At 42.1% G+C, this 21,178-nt stretch overlaps 1 protein-coding gene across 5 annotated transcripts; it reads right to left on the minus strand.

Moving 5' to 3' along the window:
- Positions 1–818: 818 nt before the first annotated feature.
- On the minus strand, positions 819–20,762 carry LOC116993128 (phosphatidylinositol 3,4,5-trisphosphate 3-phosphatase TPTE2-like). 5 transcript variants are annotated; one of them, XM_033053438.2, is made up of 19 exons: positions 20,670–20,762; positions 19,995–20,068; positions 17,929–18,006; positions 15,766–15,813; positions 14,901–15,059; positions 14,370–14,489; positions 11,533–11,632; positions 10,638–10,701; positions 10,063–10,127; positions 9,402–9,462; positions 9,067–9,148; positions 8,896–8,984; positions 6,466–6,527; positions 5,483–5,563; positions 4,389–4,494; positions 3,548–3,645; positions 3,080–3,175; positions 2,564–2,634; positions 819–1,110 (listed from the first exon to the last, which is right to left on the minus strand). In XM_033053438.2, the coding sequence occupies exons 2-19, from the start codon at positions 20,042–20,044 to the stop codon at positions 1,008–1,010; spliced, it is 1,533 nt and encodes a 510-aa protein (XP_032909329.1). In that variant the 5' UTR covers positions 20,045–20,068; positions 20,670–20,762; the 3' UTR covers positions 819–1,007. The 5 variants fall into 5 exon arrangements, with proteins under 5 accessions (XP_032909329.1, XP_032909328.1, XP_032909325.1 ...); XM_033053437.2 differs by lacking the exon at positions 20,670–20,762 and adding an exon at positions 20,308–20,425; XM_033053434.1 differs by lacking the exon at positions 20,670–20,762 and adding an exon at positions 20,516–20,663 and having other exon boundaries at positions 820–1,110.
- Positions 20,763–21,178: the final 416 nt, after the last annotated feature.

Here is a 21,178-nt window from a genome sequence, read left to right on the forward strand (position 1 = left end):
GCGGCAATGGCGGCGCGGGCTTCCCCCCCCCTCCCCGGGCCGCGGTAGGGGCGGCCCGGGTCCCCCCTCTCCTCCCCGGGCCGCGGCAATGGCGGCGCCGGGCCCCCCCGCCCCGTCTCTCCCCTGGGCTGTGGCAGAGGAGGAAAGAGAGCTCTCCCGCCTCTCTCCCCGCCCCCCGTGCTGCCTACAGGGAGCCAGGCTCCACCCGCAGTGCAACAAAGTAGCGATTTGTAACAATCGCAAAATGCCGACTTTGCAGCTGCTCGGCTCAGCACTCTGGCTGGCACTTCTGAGGTTGTATTAGCCGCTCCTGATTATTTGCCGCATTTCCGGTTTAGGAGCAAAATCTTAGTCAAATTGGTGCGGCTTGTATTCGTGAAATTACTGTAAGCCTTAGGGCAAGTGGCTATTGCAGCCCTTTGTGGGGAGGTAGAGCAGTAGAAAAGCAGCTGTGCAGCTTCCAACCTCTCCAGGCAGCTCCTAGGCCAAGTGTTGCTCAAAGCCCTACATCATTCATTGCTGATGATGAGCAGATCAATACCAAGCCTTCTGCTCAAGAAGCAACAATCCAGCAGAGGGAGATTAATATTTCTCCCTCAAAATTCCCATATTCTACTCATCTGTGGAAAACCCCCATGCTGACAGCATCATGTCAAGTTTTTCCAGTCTCACACAGACTTCTGGTCTTCATCCACCATCATGTATAATGCTCATGCTTAAAGACTTAATTGTCTTAGATTACTCAAACAGGAATTAGACGTAAGCAGAAGTATCTAAACTCCAAGAATCCAACAGCCGGTGATGTGACAGTCAATGATATTAAGTAACTCTTCAGAGTTTTTTTGCCCTGCACAACAGAACTTCACATAACTTTATTTGAGAAGGTGTATCTACACAGAAATACATTAAATACATCCAAATGACACTGCTTCCCTTTATACTGAAATGGCAAGACATTCTCCATGAAAGAGACGAACTTTACATGTTTCCCTTCTTTCAGATTTCCCTTATGGATCAATAAAGTTCACCTCCACAGCAAACGTCTCACTATAGATTTTCCATGTTTTAGACTTGTGAGGGTTATCCAGCTCATTCCTGGGAAGGTAGAGTCTGAAAGAGAAAATTCAGTAGCATATCTTACAGCCTAAGACACGCTTTTCCTTTCAGTCAGCTGAAAGATCTCACTCAGCCCTCAAATATTAAATACAGCTCCAGACCTTGAATTTAAACGGACATCAGCCATACCTGCAGTGTTTTGCATCTTATGTAGTCTCAGAAACAAAGTCAACCTGATGGGTTTGTGGGTTGGCTCCTCATCACCCTCCCAGGGCCCCACGGTGCAAGACAGAGATAAATTAACACTGCATTTAGCTTAAGGCCTCTTGATGTGATGCAAGTGCCAGGCATTTAATAAACAACCTTCCTAAAGGCAAGGATTTGATTCAGTACTCAGCCTCATCAGGCAGGTTCTCCAATTTTAAGGTTTACCAAACTCATGTCTAGTTATCACTTAAAAGCACTTACACATCAGCCATGTCTGAATTAGAGATACAGAGATGGAAGCATTGCCTTCACAGCTGTTTCACTTCTGATCACACCTAGTTCACTTCTACCACAAGTGGACTACCAGAAGGTCTGGGCAGAAAGGGAGAAAAGGTAGCCTAGTGGGGCATCCTCCACAGTTGTGGAAGAAACAAAGCACTTTAGCAAAACCCTTGAGATGGCAATGTTGCAGGGCCATCAGTCAGCTGGCATACATTTCTCCTGGAACTGGCTTGGTATAATTGGTCTGCATTGGAACAGCAAGGTGCGTTGCTGCTGAGCATATTAAGTTAACTGTTACAAACAGACTCATGGCTAGCTCTCCTCAGGCTCTACCAGGATCAGTTAAATAAAAACTGTTTTCTTCCTATTCCAGTCATGGAGAACATAGTAATTATAGCTCACACAACAAGTTCCTCTACCTAAAACTGTCAAGCAAAGCAGAGAAAAGATAAGGTTCTCTTGTCTCTGCATTTCTATATCACTCCCAAAGCATGGCAGACAAGCTCAACTTCCACCAGCTGGAGCTTCTCCAGGAGTTCCAGTCTCAGTAAGCAAAACCACAGTAATTTCTAACTGAATTGAAAGCCTGAGAAGCCGTAAGAGGGCCTTTCTTTGTGATCCCAAGCATCAGTACCTCTAACTGCGCTCTTAATATCTGCCTGTTAAGCTACCAAGTTCCTGCTTCTTGGGCAGTCACACTACAGAGGATGGCAGATTTGAAGAGCTGGCATTACATTTTTTAATTCAAATTCATTAACAATGGTTAGAGAACACCAAGGAAATAATCCAATGGTTTAAGTTAAAATAAAAAGCTCCCACGTGTTTAAAATATTTGTCACAGCACAAGCAACTGCCTGCTTACAAGTTACAGTTGAGAACCAAAGATCAGTACTCATATGAAAGTTAGCTGGCTAATCAGGCCTGCCTTATCTCAGCTTTCACTACTATGTTTATGATCTTTCAGCTGTATGCAGACACCCGAAGTTAGGATCTGAAGGCATTCACTATGATCACTTACCTGTTATTTTCAATAAAGGAAGTGTTGAACCAGAAAAAGAATGCGCAGTCATCATAGCCTTTTGGGAGAGCCTAAACACAAACACCTTTTTTAAGGACTGTTATACAACAGAACTTTTGTTTGTAGAGCAAGGGTACCCAGTTTTCTTCACTAATTTGGTTTACAAAACTACAGTGCCAGAATCAGTACACTTGAAGAGCCCCATATCATACACACATCACTATTTTCTCCACAATTATTTCAGTACCAAGACACCCAATACTATGAGGTGAGACCCCCATGGTTAGGAGCAGCAGGTACCCAACTGAGGTGCCTTGGTTGTATTGCTGTTTGAACAGCCAGGTGCTTGCCTGTTACACCACTTGCTACATCCCTCACTGCACAGTGAGACACAGCAGGAGTCATTGGGCAGTAACAGATTCTGCCCCATGCTGCCCAGCTAGGCAGGACCCACTGCAGTTTGCACTGCAGCCTTGCCCCATACCCAAGTGAAGGTCCTTACACTGGTATACTTACAGAATTGCATTCAAATCTGATTTTCACATCACCACTTATAACAGGGCAGTCTTCCAAGCCAATCACTACAGAGTCACTCTCAGAATCAAAGAATAGCTGGATAACAGAATAAAGAATTTGTTTTATGAAAGTTTCTGCAGCAAGACAAGGGATCAATTCATGACAAGATCTAACTACTCATTCATGGTACACAAATACAACAGCAGTGCTAGAATAACAAAACAACAGTTTAAGCTGCTCTGAACTGAGTGAACTATTCGCATTTAAATGACTCCTAGGGAAATCTTCCACTATCTACTACATTTCCTAGGATTTGGCAAAGTTTAGCTTTTTTGTCCTCTTGGAATTTACATTATCTATTTAGTTAGACTATGTAGAAATTGAATATTAGACATAAAACTAAGACACTTTTAACCTATAAATCAACTTTCAGCTTCTGTGACTCAACTCCTGTGTTTTAGTACTCACCTTGCAGTTTTTTTGATTGGCACATACACATTGTAGTACAACTTGCTTCCTTATTATTATCTGCACCTTCATATCAATTCCATTGCCTTTCCCAACTCCTAAGAACAAAAGTGTTGCATTATATCAGAGGTACACACATTAACTGGAAACATAAGTACAGTAATTTCACGTGTATAAGGCGCACCCTTTTGACTAAAATTTTGGTCTGAACCCGGAAGTGCACCTTATACCTCGGAACACCTTATATGTGGACAAAGTTGGGAAATTTGCGAACCCGGGAGTGCGCCTTATACTTGTGAAATTACTGTACTTTTCTTCCAGAAAGCCTTGTTCAAGACTCTAGAGAACTCAAATGCTAAAGGTAAGCCCGGATTCAGTGGCTGAAAACTGCATTTTGAAGCTCTCCCCACTAGAGGAACAGGGTAATGTAAACTCTAGTTTCCCTTTACTGAACAATAACAATAGTTTGAACTCCCCTGGAACAAGGAGGAATGAACTTCGAGCTGCCTTTGATCAAGATTACCAGCGCACATGTACTGCAGTAGGCATGTATCTAAAGCTCAGAAACATTAGTGGATAGGGTTCCACATGGGGAGTTAGTCTCACTGGAAAAGTGATTCGCCTTCCAATAAAGAGTAGGTTGTATGTGAACCATTATTTGGTCAGACATCTAGTGCAACTGATTACAAAATACTCTTCATTGTTTTCTGTGTCATTTAAATTCTCAAATCCCAGTAAGCCTACATTCCTATCATGAGCTTAGCAAGACAGACAGTTATCAGCTGCCTGTAATAGGAAACCATTACCAGACAGAGGAATGCCCAAATACAAGAGTTCTTACCATGCATACTGTGGATTTTGAGGTTTTTTATTTTGAGCTGCCTCTCTGGTGGGAGTTTCAAGTTATACTTGTTTTTCAGGATCTCATAATACCCAACATACCTACTCTGTAATGCAAAAAACCCAGACACATTATGCAGTTTCTGTACCCAACACAGATTAATTCTAGGCAGAAGTAGGATTTAAATAGATCTTTTACTCCAAGTTATCAGCTCTTCAATGTCCATGACAAAGAGAAAAGGATTGTTCTCCTTCCCTTTCCCAGCAGAAACAATCTTCTAGAGAAATTCAACATCTAGGTTTTTAATCAACATTTAAACTTCATGTTTTAAGAGGAATGCTGTACTTTTTAGTTCAGCAAGAAGTGAGGAGCTTTTATACTGTAGCCTTAAGAGGCTGAATGTTTAAATGTACAAGATACTTTCATTCTACTGAAGGTCAGCTATACTTCTATTTTATACCACCAATTTTAAGTGCCTGTCACTAGATTCACTTCCCAACTCTGCATCATGCAGAACAGTAAATCAAGACGTACAAAACTGTGGTCTGAGGCAAAAACTTGTGTAGTATTTCCCAGTGAATGCAATCTGCAGAAGATGCCTTTCCCCACCCAAGCCAAATCAGCACTGTGGCCCCATCCAAGGCTAGGCTGCAGGCTTGTGTGCATGCTTATTAAACACTCCAATTGCCTTACAGTGTCATGCTCCTGTGAGGATATCCACACATGCTGTGGAATCTGCATGTATGCAGATATTCTAGACCTGACCAGACACATCTGTCCAGGTCACCCTGCCTGAACAGCGGGGTTGGACTGAAAGCCTTCCTGATCTCAAGAATTCTGTTGTTATCCTAGTTACTATACTTCAGATCTGACATTATCACGCAGAAAAAGGTATAAGGGAAAGGGGAAGGATGCAGAGCAACCCTGTCAGCTGTTCATCTTCCAACTCTCACAGAAAGAGTACAGAAAGTTCAGGAGTTAAGCAAATAATAGGAACCTATATCTCTGAATCAAGGCAGGGGAGGTGGGGTAGAATAAGCATGCAAAAGGTTAATATTGGTTTGACTACAGCTCCTGAACCTGCTTAAGCTTACCTGTGAGGGAGTTTCAACTCCTTGAAACTTGGTACTTGTGCTTCTATCAGTTCTTCTCTCCCCAAAATAGTCCAAACTTTCCTACACAGGATGATAATTTCAAGGGTTAAGTTATCAAGAAGGGGAATGATCGTGGGATGGGTAAGTGGATAGTAAGCTAGAACTACATACTCAAGTCCAGTAAAGGAATGCAAGTGGAAAAATGCAATAAGTTGTTTTGGTACCTTCTAAAGGAGACTTAACTGCAAGAAGAAAGTACTTATTAGGAAGTCAGACAAATCTGTCATTCATGAAAGAGTGAAGGAGAGCAATATGACTTTAAAGCTATTGCTTTAGAACCATCTATATTTCTCAAGTGAACACTAGTTCATATCTTCACAAAGCAAACTCAGAAAACAACAGTGACTAAATGGATAAGCAGTCTGCACAGACTACCTTGAGTGCCCTGGGCCTTCTGCATCCCCAGTCTCCAGCTGATATATCAGACCTGGGATACTAAAGCAGCATCAGCACCTGTCCTGGTTGGGACTTTATCTTTCTCCCTTTCCCTAGAAGGGCTTCCTTTTGTAATGTTGGCTGTCAAGACAAGATAATTCTTGATGCCTCACACTACTTGAAGCGAGATCTGGCAAAAATTGCTTAAAACCACTTAAAACTACTGTCTTTAGGAGAATTTGCTCAGAAGTCACCTACAGCTTAAGTTGTTGCTCAAGACCCTAGACACACTATTCTTCCAAACTGAATCCTTTAAGTTGGGAACTTGTTAAACTCTATTTTCTCACTTATTTCAGATCATTAATAGTTTCCATCAGAATTTACACTGTAGCAGGACTTGCATGAACTTTTAAAAAGTGAGATGTTTCAGAGAATCCTTTTTCTAGTGTGGAATTTTTGCAGAATATTAGTGCATTTCACCAATTCAGTAAATCCTAAAAGGACATTTTGAATACTAAACAAATAAAAAAATAAACAGCAGTTTTTACCTTTGCGCTCTCAAACTGGTCACTGTCTATGAGCCAGGTACAGACCATTGTTCCAGTCCTGCCTGTATCAGACATGCAACACAAGTTGAATTACAGCAGTTCAAAGGTATTTGGGATTATTGTGAAGGTGACATTATCTCCCATTACCTATTTCAAGAGTTATGAGGCATACACAAGTATTTCTGAGAAGGAGTTAAAGACAAGATACTACAGTTTCTCAGCTTGTTCCTTGTCCTCATATTTTCATTACTAGAGACACTTAGGGAGCTGATCAGTGTCTGCATATTCCATTCAGCAGAAAGTAGAGTCACACACTCTACTAAATGAGGCTATGAACTGAAACATCCCAATGCTATAAACGTCAAGAGTTGTTTCTCTGCTCCAACTGTTTTCCCTGCAACCCTACTAAAAAGCCATCAAGTCTGCTAGCATGATAATGCCCATATAGGTTCAGTTTTTAATTTAAAATCTCAGAGGAAAAGTCACCCTCCCTACACTTGTTCTTCACGCTGGTTTTGACCTGCAGGTAGTTTCAACATTCAGAGCTCCACCTGGTGGCAACTATTTAATGTTAAGAGACCACCTACTTTAAGCCAACTATTCAAATTAACAGCAGGTGGCTAAAGATGTGGCAGGTATTTGCAGGGAAATTTGGATTACTTGCAGTTATTCATACATTTCAATAGCTCCCACACCACTGTTGGTTCAGCTAGCACCTGCTGTTTAGCTCATGTTTGATAGCTTTCACAATTCTTCCTGCCGTAAGACTACATCACACTGTATCACCTAATATCATGGGTGTCCTGATTTAAGATCCAGCAGTACCTGGAACATTCTAGAGGGGTAAAGTTACGGAGATCATCTTGAGTGGTATCACAATAAATACAGCACAACCAGGATCAGGCCCAGACAACATAGATTTATGAAGGGCAGGTCTGGCTTGATCAAAATTAACTCCTTCTATGAGATGGTGACCCACTTAATGGATAAGGGAAAGCCTGTGGATGCTGTCTGCTTAGCTTTAGTAAAGCTTTGACACCATTTCTTACAGTAATCTCCTGGAGAATTTGGCTGCTCATGGCTTGGACAGGTGCACTCTTCACTGGGTAAAAACCTGTCTTGATGGCCATGCCCAGAGAATGGTGATGAATGGAATTACAGCCAGTTGGCAACTGGTCATTACTGGTGATCCCAGGACACAATAGTGAGGTCAGTTTTATTTAACGTCTTTACCAACAATCTGGACAAGAGGGTTGAGTGCATCCTCAGTTTGAGGAAGACATGAGGTTGGGTGGGAATGTTGATCAGCTGGCAGGCAGGAAGGTGCTGCAGAGGGATCTGGATAGACCAGGTCATTGGGCCAAGGCCAACTGTATGAGGTTCAATAAAGTGAAGGGCTGGGACCTGTACTTGGGTCACAACAAGCCCACAGTGCTACAGGCTCAGGAAAAAAAGGCTGAAAAGCAGGCCACCAGAATAAAACTTGAGGGTGCTAGTTGACAGCAGCTGAACATGAGCCAGTGTGCTCAGGTGGTCAGGAAGGCCAATGGCATCCTGGCCTATATCAGCAATATTCTGGCCAGCAAGACTAAGGCAGTGATTGTCCCCTTTCTGCTTGTCACTGGAGAAGGGCAGCAGAGCTGGGGAAGGGTCTGGAGCACACGCCTTCAAGCAGCAGCTGAGAGATCTGAGAGTGTTTAGCCTAGAGAAAAGGAGGCTCAGCGGAGACCTTTTTGCTGTAAAGGTCATAGTGAGGTGAGATTGGCTCTTCCATCAAGTAACAAGCAACAGGAAGAGAGAAAAATGGCCTCAGGTTGTCCCACAGAAGATTTAGATTAGCTACTAAAAAAGTTTCTTCTTCAACAGAACTGGAACAGGTTGCCCTGGAAACTGGCTGAATCACTACTCCTGGAGATGTGCAGATGTTGCACTGAGAGACATAGTTTAGTGGTGGATCTCATAGTACTGGATTAAAGGTTGAACTTGATCTTAAAAGCCTTTTTCCAACCTAAACAATGGATAGGTTGTGCTATGTTACAATGTGCAATACTCAGCATGGGTGACTGGCTACCAGAAGCCAAAGCAGCAGCTTAACACCTTTAATAGTAGCGGTTTCAGTAGCCCCCCTATCCCCAGTCTGTCCTTGGGGACTGCTATCCCACCTGCCAGAACACCAGAAAGCTATTGAAGAACATTTTAAGAGACATAATGACAGCTTAGACTAAGAACCAATTTAGACCACCTAAAAATGAGGCTGTTTTATACTAAACAAGAGTACTATACTCGTGCTAGTCATCACAGTGTCTGCAGTGTTTGTCAAGTTACACTGTAAACCCATCTCATATTATGGTTTAAGGTCACACTTTAATCAAAGAAGCTACAACAAAGTGTTATTTGTAGCATACATAGATTGCACATGAGAAATCCTACCTTTGCCTCCTTTACAGTGAATTGCTACTATGTTCTTCTCATCTTGACTCATCCATTCACGGACACTGGCAGTGAATTTCAGCATGTCCCTAAATACAAGGAAAGTTCGTAGAACAAGGCAAATGCCTACAAAGAACTATTACAATGTATGTATTTCTTGACAAGACTCACTGTAGTGCTGGGACATTGTGGTCATCAATGAAGATCCTTTCCACCCTGTAGTGAAAGTACTTGGGGTCATAGCCTTTTTCACCTATAGGAAAAGATCTCTAGTTATGCCAGGAAGGGAGAAGGATTGTAACAAAGAAAGCTGTTTGTAACACAACAGCTGGTCTGAGCATGTACTAGTGTCTAAAATACAGCAGTGTTAATTGACAGATTAAAATGAAAAAAAAAAAAACTGAGCTAACTTGCCAAAAGCCAGGCATGCTTATCCTCTGGTTTCATACTTTTCCCTTATATATTACATTTTATGTCAAATACAGTCAGCAGCTAAACATACTTACTGCAGAGATTGTAGACTTTATAGTGGTCCGGATGTTTGGTGTCCAAAAATCTTGCAACTTCCTAAGAAATAATGAGTTCATAGTAGTTAGTGCTCTACTTGTTATTTCCACTGCCACCTCAACCCCCCACCCCCTAGATGGGATCAAGAACTGCATTCATGAACAGCCCTTGGAAAGCAGGTCTTTTGAACCTGACAGCTCAGGTTCTCATCTGGCATAAAAGCACTACTGCAGCTATCTTCTTGGCCCTACATATACATATTTCTACAATATCAGGAACAGAGTTCTGACACTATGTATAGAGACCTTTAAAGCCATTTTATTTAGGTGAATAGATCTTATCACCATTACTAGCCTGGGACAGAACTGCCTTGATTCTTCAAAACACTCCCAAAGAACAGGAGCATCAAAGTACTGGTGTGTCCCCACTATGAGACGCAAATCACCAGGTTTAACTGAGACACTACAACGTAAGTGCAGCACAGTGGAGATCATCTATGGTGTTATGATGGTGTTAACTATCACCATCAGTCATTTCAACCAGCAAAGGCAGCAGAACTAGGACTGACATGATCTAGGCCACATGCAAATTAGTGGGAACCTATAAAAGAAACAGGTTTCAGAAACAGTGAATTTGGTAGGTAAGATTTTTGATTTTTACCTTTATAGGATTCCTGTAGAAAGACTGCTTCCCAGAAGATGGAAATGACATTGCAATAATTCGATCTGTTGAGAAGACAGCAATCGCAAGTAACAGTAGGAAGCACCCCCTGCACATAAAAACTACATGACTGAGAAAGGTCCTTATGAAATGTCTGATTCTTACCCTACTGATAAGAACAATCTACCCATTTCTGGTAGGCTTTCCTCTACATTTAGCTTAGCTAAAGCAAGACAAATAATGCTTCCCCAAAGCATCAGCCACCATCAAGTGTCAATCCCCACAGAATCTGAAGCAAATATATTATATATAGTTTTCCAACACTGGTTCCCTAGGCCTCAGATAAATTACATACAGCATAAACAATTCACCCAGAAGGCTAATTCTGGAGAACAGTGTCAGTCAGGAATCCATATTTCAAAATCCCACAGAAAAGGAGTAGGCCTGGTTTGACTTCATACTTAAATTTCATGAGTCTAAAACATTGGCTGTATTTCATGACAAGCTCTGATTAACTGAAAAACAAGTCTTCACAGGACATAACATGCTGCAAAGCAACATTTGTTGCCACAAACCAGTAATATAAGTGAGATCCAGATCAAAGCCATCTTTCATATAACGTCTTTTGTTTTCAGAGACCTGATAAAAAAAAAAAACCAAAAAAAACCTAGAGTTAATCTTCCACAAGAATGCAAATGATCACCAAGTGTTGCCTGTTACTAGGAAAATTCAACCATCTAGACTCTCCAGTTAAGCTTGATAGCAGACTCATTTCATTACAGCATTATCCAAGAGCAAATTCCTTGTATTAACTTGTAGGTAACAGCTCCGTACAGAATTTTTTCCCCTTAAATATCAAAACTTATGCTAGTGAAAAGAACACTGCAGATTCCATGAATACTGCAGCATGGATCTGTCATTATTATTTGAGTGTTTGGAGACTGAGGGGAAAAAAAAAATAAAGTTACAGGTACTATAACCAAGACTTTTTATTCTCAAACAACAGGACATACTTGAAGCTTAAAGTACCACTTGAATGCCCCTGATGAAAAATAAGAAGCATTGACAGTGGATAGGGTTTCAACAGCTAGATTGTTTCATTTGTACCCAAATAAAGCATCAGACACATCAAAACTCCTACCTTCCCCCATATGAGGGAAAACAGTCTATATACCATACAAGCTAGAAATTCAGTTGAGACACACAGGGTGTTGCAATCACTTTGATATGCTGGCCTTCCAGGTCAAGCTGCTGCTTACTTGAGCAACCTGAGAATGACAAGGCTTTTCTGAAGGTGGAGGCAAAGCTCCAGAGCCCCTGTCAGGGACATTGAACAGATGTATTGCTTGGGCAACACTATAAATTACAGACCACGGTCAATCTTGCTACTTACCACTGATGCTGCCTGAAGAAAATGTAAGAAGTTGGCATCTTAACACATCTAAGCTACTACTACTGTTTCCAACTTACCATTCTCCTGGTCACCATTTCAAGTTGCTTTTTTTGTGCAGCCAGACGAAACACTCTTACCAAGATAAAAATTCTCAGCATTCGGAGGAAAATAACCATTCTAGATGGCAGGTTCACCATGAAAGAAAATGGACACAAATAAACTTACAGGCAAAGATGAAAGCCATTTAAAAGCTGTTTCAGGGAAAGCTTAAAATTTTGTTTCATGTGTTGAGCTAGGTAATCTCCAACTGATTTTGGAATAAATACAATATCATGGGTTTATTGTTAAGGGTTTTTTGTGAATACATGTTCTCAACAGCTAACAGAACTAGGAAATCCCCTACTTGCTCAAGCAGACTTCCACAGGCACCTCTGGCTAGAAACCAACAAATTCCATTAACATTACCCATGTTATTAGCACCAAGTTTTTCGTTCCTTGAAGCTTATTCTTAACTATACATTTAAGTGTATGTAGCCACTTGAAAAATAACTAAAAAGAAGTAAGACAGGCTAAGTAAGTCATGACATGATTAAGAAATCTGAGAACAGATCAGTATATGTGTTTAATCATTCAGCAACCTGAGCACTTGGTTTGAGGAACTTTGAACTATTGCTGAACTTTGAAGCAGTAAAGAAGCTTAGGTGAGTGGTTCTATCAAAATAACTGAACAGGAGCAGCTGCTTTCCCACACTCCTAGGGACACAGGCAAACTAATATTCAATTCATTCCTTAACAAAGTAAGTCAGCACACACTTTAAGCAGCATACACATTCTAGGTTTTGATACATTTGTGTAAAAATGCTGGTGAATATCAACAGTAGGGGAGAAAAAACTTCAGCTGAACACAGTCTGCTCCCCACTAACACAGAGCTTGATGTCAGCAAGGTAAGGTTGTCCTAGATATCTGGAGGAAAGCTGTAGTTTTTTCCTGAGCTCCTTCCAAATTCAGTATCATCCTCCTGTTTTCAAAACAGAATTTCCTTGGAGCTAGTAGCAAACAAGATAAACCAAAACTGGGCTGAAAACTCCGCAACCCCTCTTCCACAACTCTGAGAAGCAACTCTTCAAGATAAAAAGCTGTTTGCATTCTGTCCTTAAGGAAGTCAGCCTGTTAAGCATTAGCCCCAAGACAGATATCCAGCTCTCATTCCTAAAGCCCTTTTATAGGTGAGACTTCAAGGAAACAGTTAATTCATCCATACACACACACCCAGCTAGACCAGATTAGAAAGAGAAACCATACTCCTCCATCAGGGCCAGTTACCTCTGGTCTGTCAGTTAAATGTCACTTCTCATGTACAAGCTCTCATCCACATAAAAGCTGCTCAAATTCTAATTATTCTGAGATGTTTCAGAATAATTAGAATTTAAGATTTAAGATCACAGTTTGCTTCTTGAGGAAGGACTCAAAAGAAAAGTGATAAACCCCAGTAAGGCTACTGGGAATTAACTGGATTTTGTGGACACTACTGCTGCTTTAGGTGGGAAGAGCACCATCTCAGGATTTGGTATTTGATCAAATCTGAGGTATCACCTACTGTCAGGTGACAATATTTTGGTCAGAACACAATTTTAGAGCCTTCAACAAGAGAAGCCTTACAGAGGGCCTCAAAAATTGAATGAGTAAGATGGTAGGTCCCAGCTGAATGAGAACAGCAGTGTGAAGTCCTCTTTATGTGAGCCAAAAACCTACTCTAAATTCCTATCAACTTCAGCAAGTCAGCATACAAAGAACTTGCACACACACATCTACAGCCAGATGGGTCAGTAGTAGGATCAGGCCTACTACTAGCATAGCCTAGTGGAGATAAGAGTGCAGATCACCCTGTCACACTGCTCTTTTCCCCTGCCTTTATCTGGGTGTTCCAGTGATAAGAAAGCTGCTTCAGAAAAATGAGGCCATAGAAATGAGAAGTGATAATTTAAAACTCCAATTAATGTTTAAGACAACCTAGGAGGAAACTAGGTTGCAAAAGCTATTCCTTTGACAGTTTTACTTCCTGATATCCAAGTTTAGCAAGCACTTTAAGAGAAAATTAGTACTTACAATTATTTGTCCAACTCTGGATTCTTCAATAACTAAACTTTGTTTTCTTCTGGAATAATATTCCCCTCTTATACCCATTAGTCAGCTGAATTTGGGGTAGGGGATGGCTTTTTACTTTTTTTTTTTAAGAGCACAACTTTAATCTGGCTGATGCAAGAAAGTTTCTCTAAGTCAAACCTAGTGCAGACAAACTCATCTTAAAAGTTGTAGTTCTGTCTCCATCACAAATGGATTCAATTCAGGTTATCATCTGATCAAGATACAGAAATCAGAAGGAAACAGAACTTGAAGCAGTTTTGGCACATAAACAGCATGTTTCCTCTCCCAGAGCATGGCCGAACAATCCAGCATACATCACTATGAGGCTTTTGGGAAAGCAAAGTAAAGGAAACAAGACAGTTTGGTAACTCTTTCTATTGCAAGATCCTTTAGACAGATACTCCCTTTGTTGTTTGCTCCATTTGCTATGATAATCTAACTCTTCTTTCTGATTGCCTTCAGACCCTTCTCTCCTATTAGGGCTACTGCACACCTTTCCCCAAAAGTGTTCAAGTCAGAGCATTTGATGGCCTTACTTTTAGTTACCCCAACTATGTTCAGATCCCCTCTGCCTTTGAGGCAGGGACACGCTACAGCATACCCACAGACCAAAGCTGTGTGTCTATTCTTCACTGACCTGTACCATAACACTATCACAGTCCCATTTGTGATCTCATATGCACACATCTGGCTCAGAGGTGCCCAAGAAATTCTTAGAAGACTATCAAGAAAAGAGTTCACACTCACCAGCTACCATACCACTCTTACCTTGGTATCTCCGCTGTTGCATCAAGGTCTATGAAGACATATGTCAAATTAATTAACAGGGTGCCCACCACTATACATGCATCCAAAATATTCAGTTTGGACCGGAAATAGTTCCTGAAGCTGAAACCAAAGAGAATTTTAGACAGATGCCAATATAGGTAGCAAAGACTGAAATATATCATTAAGAGGAGAACCATCTATACAGAGCTACTGCTGGAGACAAGTTCTCCTGCAGCTGCTCTTAACACTAAGAACTGAAGTCTCACTAATGAAGCAATCTTATCCCTGACATATGCACAAGTTATGGTAAAGCTGATGTAGCTTCCAAGTGCTCACTTACACTGAAAACACTTACAGATTGTTCTATAGAAGGGTAATCACCAACACACACAGCCAAGAAAAGACATGGCTACTGTCTATGACCAGAAAATTAGCCTACAGGACAACATGTTCATAGTTCAAGCTTGAAGTCTTGCTTCCTTCCTAGCTTGAGGACATGCCACACGGACTTAATCTTTGCTCATGTCTTACCCTTCAACAAACACTCTCAGGAGAACATCGATAAGAAAGAAGAGTGCTATTGCCAGGGAAACACATTCAGGAATCTCTGTACTCTTCTTTCCCTCGCTGATAGCCAGATCCAGAACCACCACTATAATGTCCACAATGATAAGTACAACTCCAAATACCCTGCAAACAGAACAATACAAGTAAGTTTGAGAGGCAGCAATGAACACTTAATTGAACAGCACAAACCCTGATTCCTAAGCTGTTCCAGCAAGAGTGTGTTCTCTTACATAGACTCAAGCCTGCTTAATTAGAAGCTGAAGGTTTCCAAGTGCATTTTTAAGTGATATGTACAGAGACCATAATCTATGGGGAACCATACATTTACCTCAAACACATCTGTATTTACTAATTTATGATTTCACAGCTACCTAGAAGCAGTGCAAACTTGAATACTTTAAGACATACAAGTATCATTGCTGCTTTCACCTTACTCAGTTTCCCTCCCTCTCATGACTCAATACAGTCCCTTAATAACTGTCTTTAATGGCTTGCCTTGTTCCAGCACCTAGACTACACACAACTGACCAACTGTTTGTTCAAAGGCTGCCAGCCAAGAATAAGCCATTAAAGAAGTTTTATCCAAGTCAATGACACTTATAGTTCTGACTTTCAGTTCTTCTTGGAGAATGTAGTCATATCTGTTTAAGTCCTATTTTTCAATTCTAGCACTTTTCTCAAATTATCTTTCCTGGGGGTGACAAGGGATTCAGTACCTTCAGACAAAGCAAGCTAGAGTTACTGATGTTTAAGGAACTCTCCAAGTTCTTACACTAGAAATGAGGACTATCTTCACCTTTCCCACATCATTAAAAGCTCAAGCTTTTACCTGAATCCAAATGACATCACAAATGGAGCAATTTTCCTCCTAGTTGCACTGCAAGAGAAGAGAACAGACATCAAGACAAGTGACATTTTGCTACAGATATCAGCCACAAGGGCACCATTATATTCTTCTGTTCACATTCTTTTGCTATTAGTGTTCTGCATAGTAGTGATTTCTCTAAAATGAGATTATTCAGTTGCATTCATGAAGTCGATAGGTTAAAAGAGCACTTGAAAACAGTGGTTTGATCACTTGTTAGGAAGAGTATTAATCAGCTTCCAGATCCTAGAAATACAGCAGTATGTACTTATCCATAACATTATTCCATGTCACACTTCCAATGACATTTGAACTGTGGCTTCATAAGCTATAAGAAGTGGGTATGCAACAGCTATTGGTCAAAAGGAAGACTCGAAGATAAACATCTCTTAATATATTTCATTCCATGTATTAATGTATTGGACCATATTTCTTCCCAGGCTTGAAAAGAGGCACTTGTTAATAGCTCCTGTGCCTTTGGAAAAGAGGGATACACATCCCACTTCTACTTAAAAAGGAAATATCAGTTTGGCTTTCAGACTGAAAATCCAAATATCTTTTAAGAAAACGTTTCTGAAGCCAAGTTCTTCTGGTTATGAGAATTATCATCAATCTTGGCAAGGTCACAGCTCTTGCTTCCAACTACAGTAGATTTTGTTGCCTCTTTGGTATGCTTTAAGCCCTTTGGTTTAGAACAAAGCTTTTATGTAACTTTCTGCCTGGAAGCCTCCTTAGATTAACCTGCAAACCTCAAATTCTGAGAGTTTGAAAAACAGATTGCAAGCCTGTTAAGTAATCACAAGATTATTTAACTATTGCAAACATTAAGTCTTTTCTTAGACATTTAGAAGAAAATATCTTTTTCAAGCATATTACTAACAGCAGGACTTACCATTCATTCTATCATATTAGAAAAAAGTACTGATAGATTTATTTTGTACTGGTACAAGAGTTTTTTGTCAGTTCAGTAATGCACATGGCACCCCAGTAATCCTGTCCAAAATACTTGTTTCCTCTAGAACAACTTATGCATTGCATTTCACGTGGTGCACTTCAATAACTCAGCTTAAGCCTAGATACCTTTGAAGTGCTGAGGCAGTGTCTTGCTTGAGTTACTGAATTAACCCACTAACTTTCATTATTTGGTTCTTACTCTAAAGAAAGGTACAAGGTCTAACCAGCAAACATTTGCATTCTCAAGCTGGAAGGATATACGGGGGTTGTAGTACTCACTTTTCCTATAGAAGTCAAGGATACAATACCATGTCTTCTTCTGAAGGCAGCTTAACACATAGAAGGTTTTCCTGGTATTTATGAATGCCAAATATCTAAGGAAACACTGCAATAATGACTAATGGTTTGCTGGTCTATGTCTTTTCAGTCAATCCTATAACTGTAGTGGGGACTCCAAGACATCAGCTTCCACAGCCTAGGGACAAGTGCCTCTAACTAGGTACACTACAGACCAAAATATATACACACACCACTCCAATTTGGCCAGCCAACATACTAAATCAGTCGAAGGAAACACAGCACACATGATTACATAATTAGTTTAGAGCTTTCATGAAGTACATTCATAAATTCTGACTTCTGAAATCTATTAAAACACATTGTTACATAGAACAGCTGAAATAACAGGCTTAGGCTTACTGTTCTTGAATTTCAGGACTTGTCACTGACTTAACTAAGTTTGCTGTAAGAGTAACACGAGGTAAACACTGTCAGGAAATAACTGCTTCAAGAACAGAGTTAATTACTAGCAAGGCTGAAAAATTTAGTCTTGGTGAGTACCATGATGCTTATTGTTATGCTCAGATACTCATTCACCATTTTCTCACCAGCACTTGCTCTTCTGTGCTCTCACAAATTCATTCCTTGCGGAAAACCTAATCAATGTGGTTTGGACTACCCATTCTTCATAATATGAAGAACTTGTGTTCTTGGGTTGAGCTCCTATCTCTAGAGGGATAAAGAATCTTCCTCAACTTATTTGTCTTTACTATGTACAATAAGGAATGTCAATATCAAGCACTTTACTGGGCTTATCTCTACTTCAACTGCCTTCTTATTTTGGCTCATCAGATTTCACTTCTGAGGGTAAGCAAAGAAATTTCATTAGCTTACTTGGAACAGTTGTCTGGTCCATTACTTTCATCATGACCATTATCAATCTTTACTGTGGCCTCTTCAGCTACTGGAGAGCTGGCAAAGAAATAATACAAGTCAAACACTGATAGAGATGTCAACTCTGTATATTGCTTTGTTGCTCAAAAAAAAAATTAACTTGCAGGTGAGCAGCAGCCTGAGCCAGAGCACAGGCCCAGTACTAGGGAAGGAAAGACTTCCCCCATGTTGGCATAGCTGAACTCCTTGGCTTGTGCTGATCTATTTCCTATTAGCAGCCCATTTCTCAAAGGTTTTCCCTGTTCCCCCCCCACCCCCAAAAGAGAGAGATATGTTCAGCAGTAGAATAGTCCACAAAGGACTTAACAGTCCAGGTTCTAGAAGTGCCAGACATAAGCATATGCAAAATGGCTTCAGAGAGTCCAAGTAACACTAATGCTGTTACAGTGACCTTGTACAGAGAATGTTTTCACCAGGAAAAGCCATTGCATAGAGATGTTTTTGCGCAGAGCAGGATACCAGACCGGAAACTGGATGACCAGAGCAGCAGCTGAGCTAGTGCTAGAACAGCAGTTTTTGGGGGTAGCAGCTGCTTGCCGTAACTTCCTTAAAAGGGTCTCTGCAAGTTTTTGTTTTCTTGAAGGCCACAAGACAGTTTCAGAGAAGAAATGTAGCATCAAAATCCAGGAGTCCTTATTTCAGTTGTTTCCACAGAAATACTGTAACGTATAATAGCACAGCCACACTGTTTGCTGGGACTCTGCCTCTGGTTTCACTGCTTCACAGCCAGGAACAGCTACATACACACATTCAATATTGATGTTTCCATGCTGTTCTGAGGCAGCCTAGCATTAGTATGCAATTCTGAGGATTCAACTTTTCCTCATTCTCTACAACAGACCAGCACTGCTGGTCATGCACCAGCACTGTTTCTGCAGTCTGGGCTAACCATCTTTTAAGCAAGACATTTAATCCTACTTCCACAGTTTCAGCAACCAGCATTGATGCTTTACCACCTGCACTTGGTATCAGGCTCCATAAAAGAATTATTCTGATTCAACAATCATAGTATTCAAGCCTCATTCCCAGCTCCAGCGTTCCCAGCGAAACCACTGTCCTCATTTTCTTCCCAGAGCTGAAGCAAAACTCTAGTGATGGATAAGCATTCAGGTTTGCTTCCCAGCTATTCTTACAGAATATTCACTTGGGTGTTTACACTTACTGAACAGCAGAAATGCTTCAGTTACTAAAGTCTGCTGCTGCAATTTTGCTGCAGGTCACTTGCTTATACCTTCTCATCCTCTACTGTGATTAAAACATGTCACAAGAAGAATCAGAAACAGAAGTGTTTTCAGTTAGGAAGAAAATCTTTAATACAAAGATAAAACAAATCAAGTCCAAGCACACTGTTTCCATAGTGCTCCCACACAAAAATTCAGTTCTAGATAATGTTTTCCTCAGAGAGAGTTTGTTTTGCTGATCATTCTACATCTCCTTGTTGTCCAAGGCAGAACAAGCTCTCAGTCACAAGCTACTACAATTCGGCTTTGACTTGGGGAGTGGAAGAGAATAAAAGGAGGGCATATTAAAAGAAATTGCTCCCTTCACACATACACTCCATACAGAACATAAGCTTTTCTGACTGCTCATAGCTAAAGGCAATTTCAGACTTAAGGATTTTAAAGCAAGCAGAGAAAGAGCATCTTGCTCTACAACAGACCTTGACACTCTCTTGTAAGTCTCTTGATAGTCTGGATCCTAAAAGAGAGCACGCTTTAATGCCATGGGCTTATTATACCAGGGATGGAGACCTTGTACTCATTAATCACTTACTAACTACTTACAAGAAGTGAATCAAAACAGCATATTTCTGTCAAAGATATCCCTCCTCTCAGACAGCAGCACTAGTGGGAGAGGGGAGATAAAAAGACTGTGTGCTATATAAACTTCAGACACTCCACCATTATTCCCTTTGCTATATCTGAAGCACTAAGAACCTAAAGACAGGACGACACACCACATATTCAATCCCAAACCCCCTCACTGGCACAGCTCATTTCACTCACCCAGATGAGTCTCTCGGCTGGGTCGCTTGCTCATACTTCACAGCTGTCATTTTGCCTGTTGTTTCCCTGCTGGCCTGAAGGGAAACATCCCGAGTTAAAGTGAGACAGTGCAAGAAACAGCGAATAGCAGCATATTATAGTAGCCTCATTCACACAGTCCCAGCAGCCAGGCTTCTGCTTCATTTCCAACTACTTACCCCCTACGATTGACAAAGCTCAAGCTCTTAACATTAGTGAGAGTCAATGCACTCAGCGCTCTGATGAAGAGATTTTGACCACACCAAACATGCCACAGCGATAACAGCATCCCTACCTCACGATGAGGCGTTTCACCCTGCCTCAAGCTGTGAAACACAGCAGAGCCCCAGCGGGCACCGCAGGCAGAGCTGCGGGCGCGGACTGAACCGCAGGGAGCAGGTCCGGGAGCTCCCTCCCGGCACACCCCAGCTTCCCGGACGGGAGGCCCGCACCTGCCCCCGCCGCATCCCGCTGGCGCAAAACCCCCGGGAGCCCTTCCTCACCTCGGCGCGACCGCCGGGCTCAAAGTCGAGCCTGGACACCGCCCCCGGCGCCCCGCAGACTCAGCGGAAAGTTGGGTTAAACTTCCTGAGGGCTGGATCCCGGCCCCCCCGTCTCTCCCGCCTCCGGGCCGCACCGCCAGCCCCTCTCACGCACCAAGACGAGGCCGAGGCGCGGAGCACGAACACGCCTCAGCGCCCCCGGGCCGCGGATAAATGTGCCGGCGGCGCCGCACGGCTGCACCTGGGCCGGCCGGGCCGGGCCGGGCCGGGCGGACCCGCCCGCTGCCATGGGAACGGCCCCGCCACCCCCGCACCGCCCGCACGGGCCGCGGGGTTCGCCAGCCCCACGGGGGCGTTCGTGGGCCACGCCAGGGTGGGAAGGCTCTGCAGAGGGATCTGGACAGGCTGGAACCATGCCTGAGGCCCAGCAGCACAAAGTTCAACAAGGCCAAAGTCCTACACTTGGGTCACAACCCCGCCATGCAGCGCTTCAGGCTGGGGGCAGAGTGGCCGGAAAGCTGCCCGGCAGAAAAGAACCTGAGAGCGCTGATCAGTAGTGGCTGTACATAGCCCAAGAAGCCCAATGGCATCCTGGCCTGTACCAGAAATAGTGTGGCCAGCAGGGACAGGGCAGTGAACTCAGCACTGGTGAGACCGCATCTC

Source organism: Catharus ustulatus, chromosome 2 (assembly GCF_009819885.2).
Source record: "Catharus ustulatus isolate bCatUst1 chromosome 2, bCatUst1.pri.v2, whole genome shotgun sequence".
Lineage (NCBI taxonomy): Eukaryota > Metazoa > Chordata > Aves > Passeriformes > Turdidae > Catharus > Catharus ustulatus.

Excerpts from the sequence above, each read along its gene's own strand:
- LOC116993128 (XM_033053438.2), bottom strand. The coding sequence starts at position 20,044 with ATGACAGCTGTGAAGTATGAGCAAGCGACCCAGCCGAGAGACTCATCT. Across the intron at positions 8,985-9,066 it reads CACAATGTCCCAGCACTACA|GGACATGCTGAAATTCACTG; the intron begins GTGAGTCTTGTC and ends CCTTGTATTTAG. Across the intron at positions 2,635-3,079 it reads TCAGATTTGAATGCAATTCT|GCTCTCCCAAAAGGCTATGA; the intron begins GTAAGTATACCA and ends GTTTGTGTTTAG.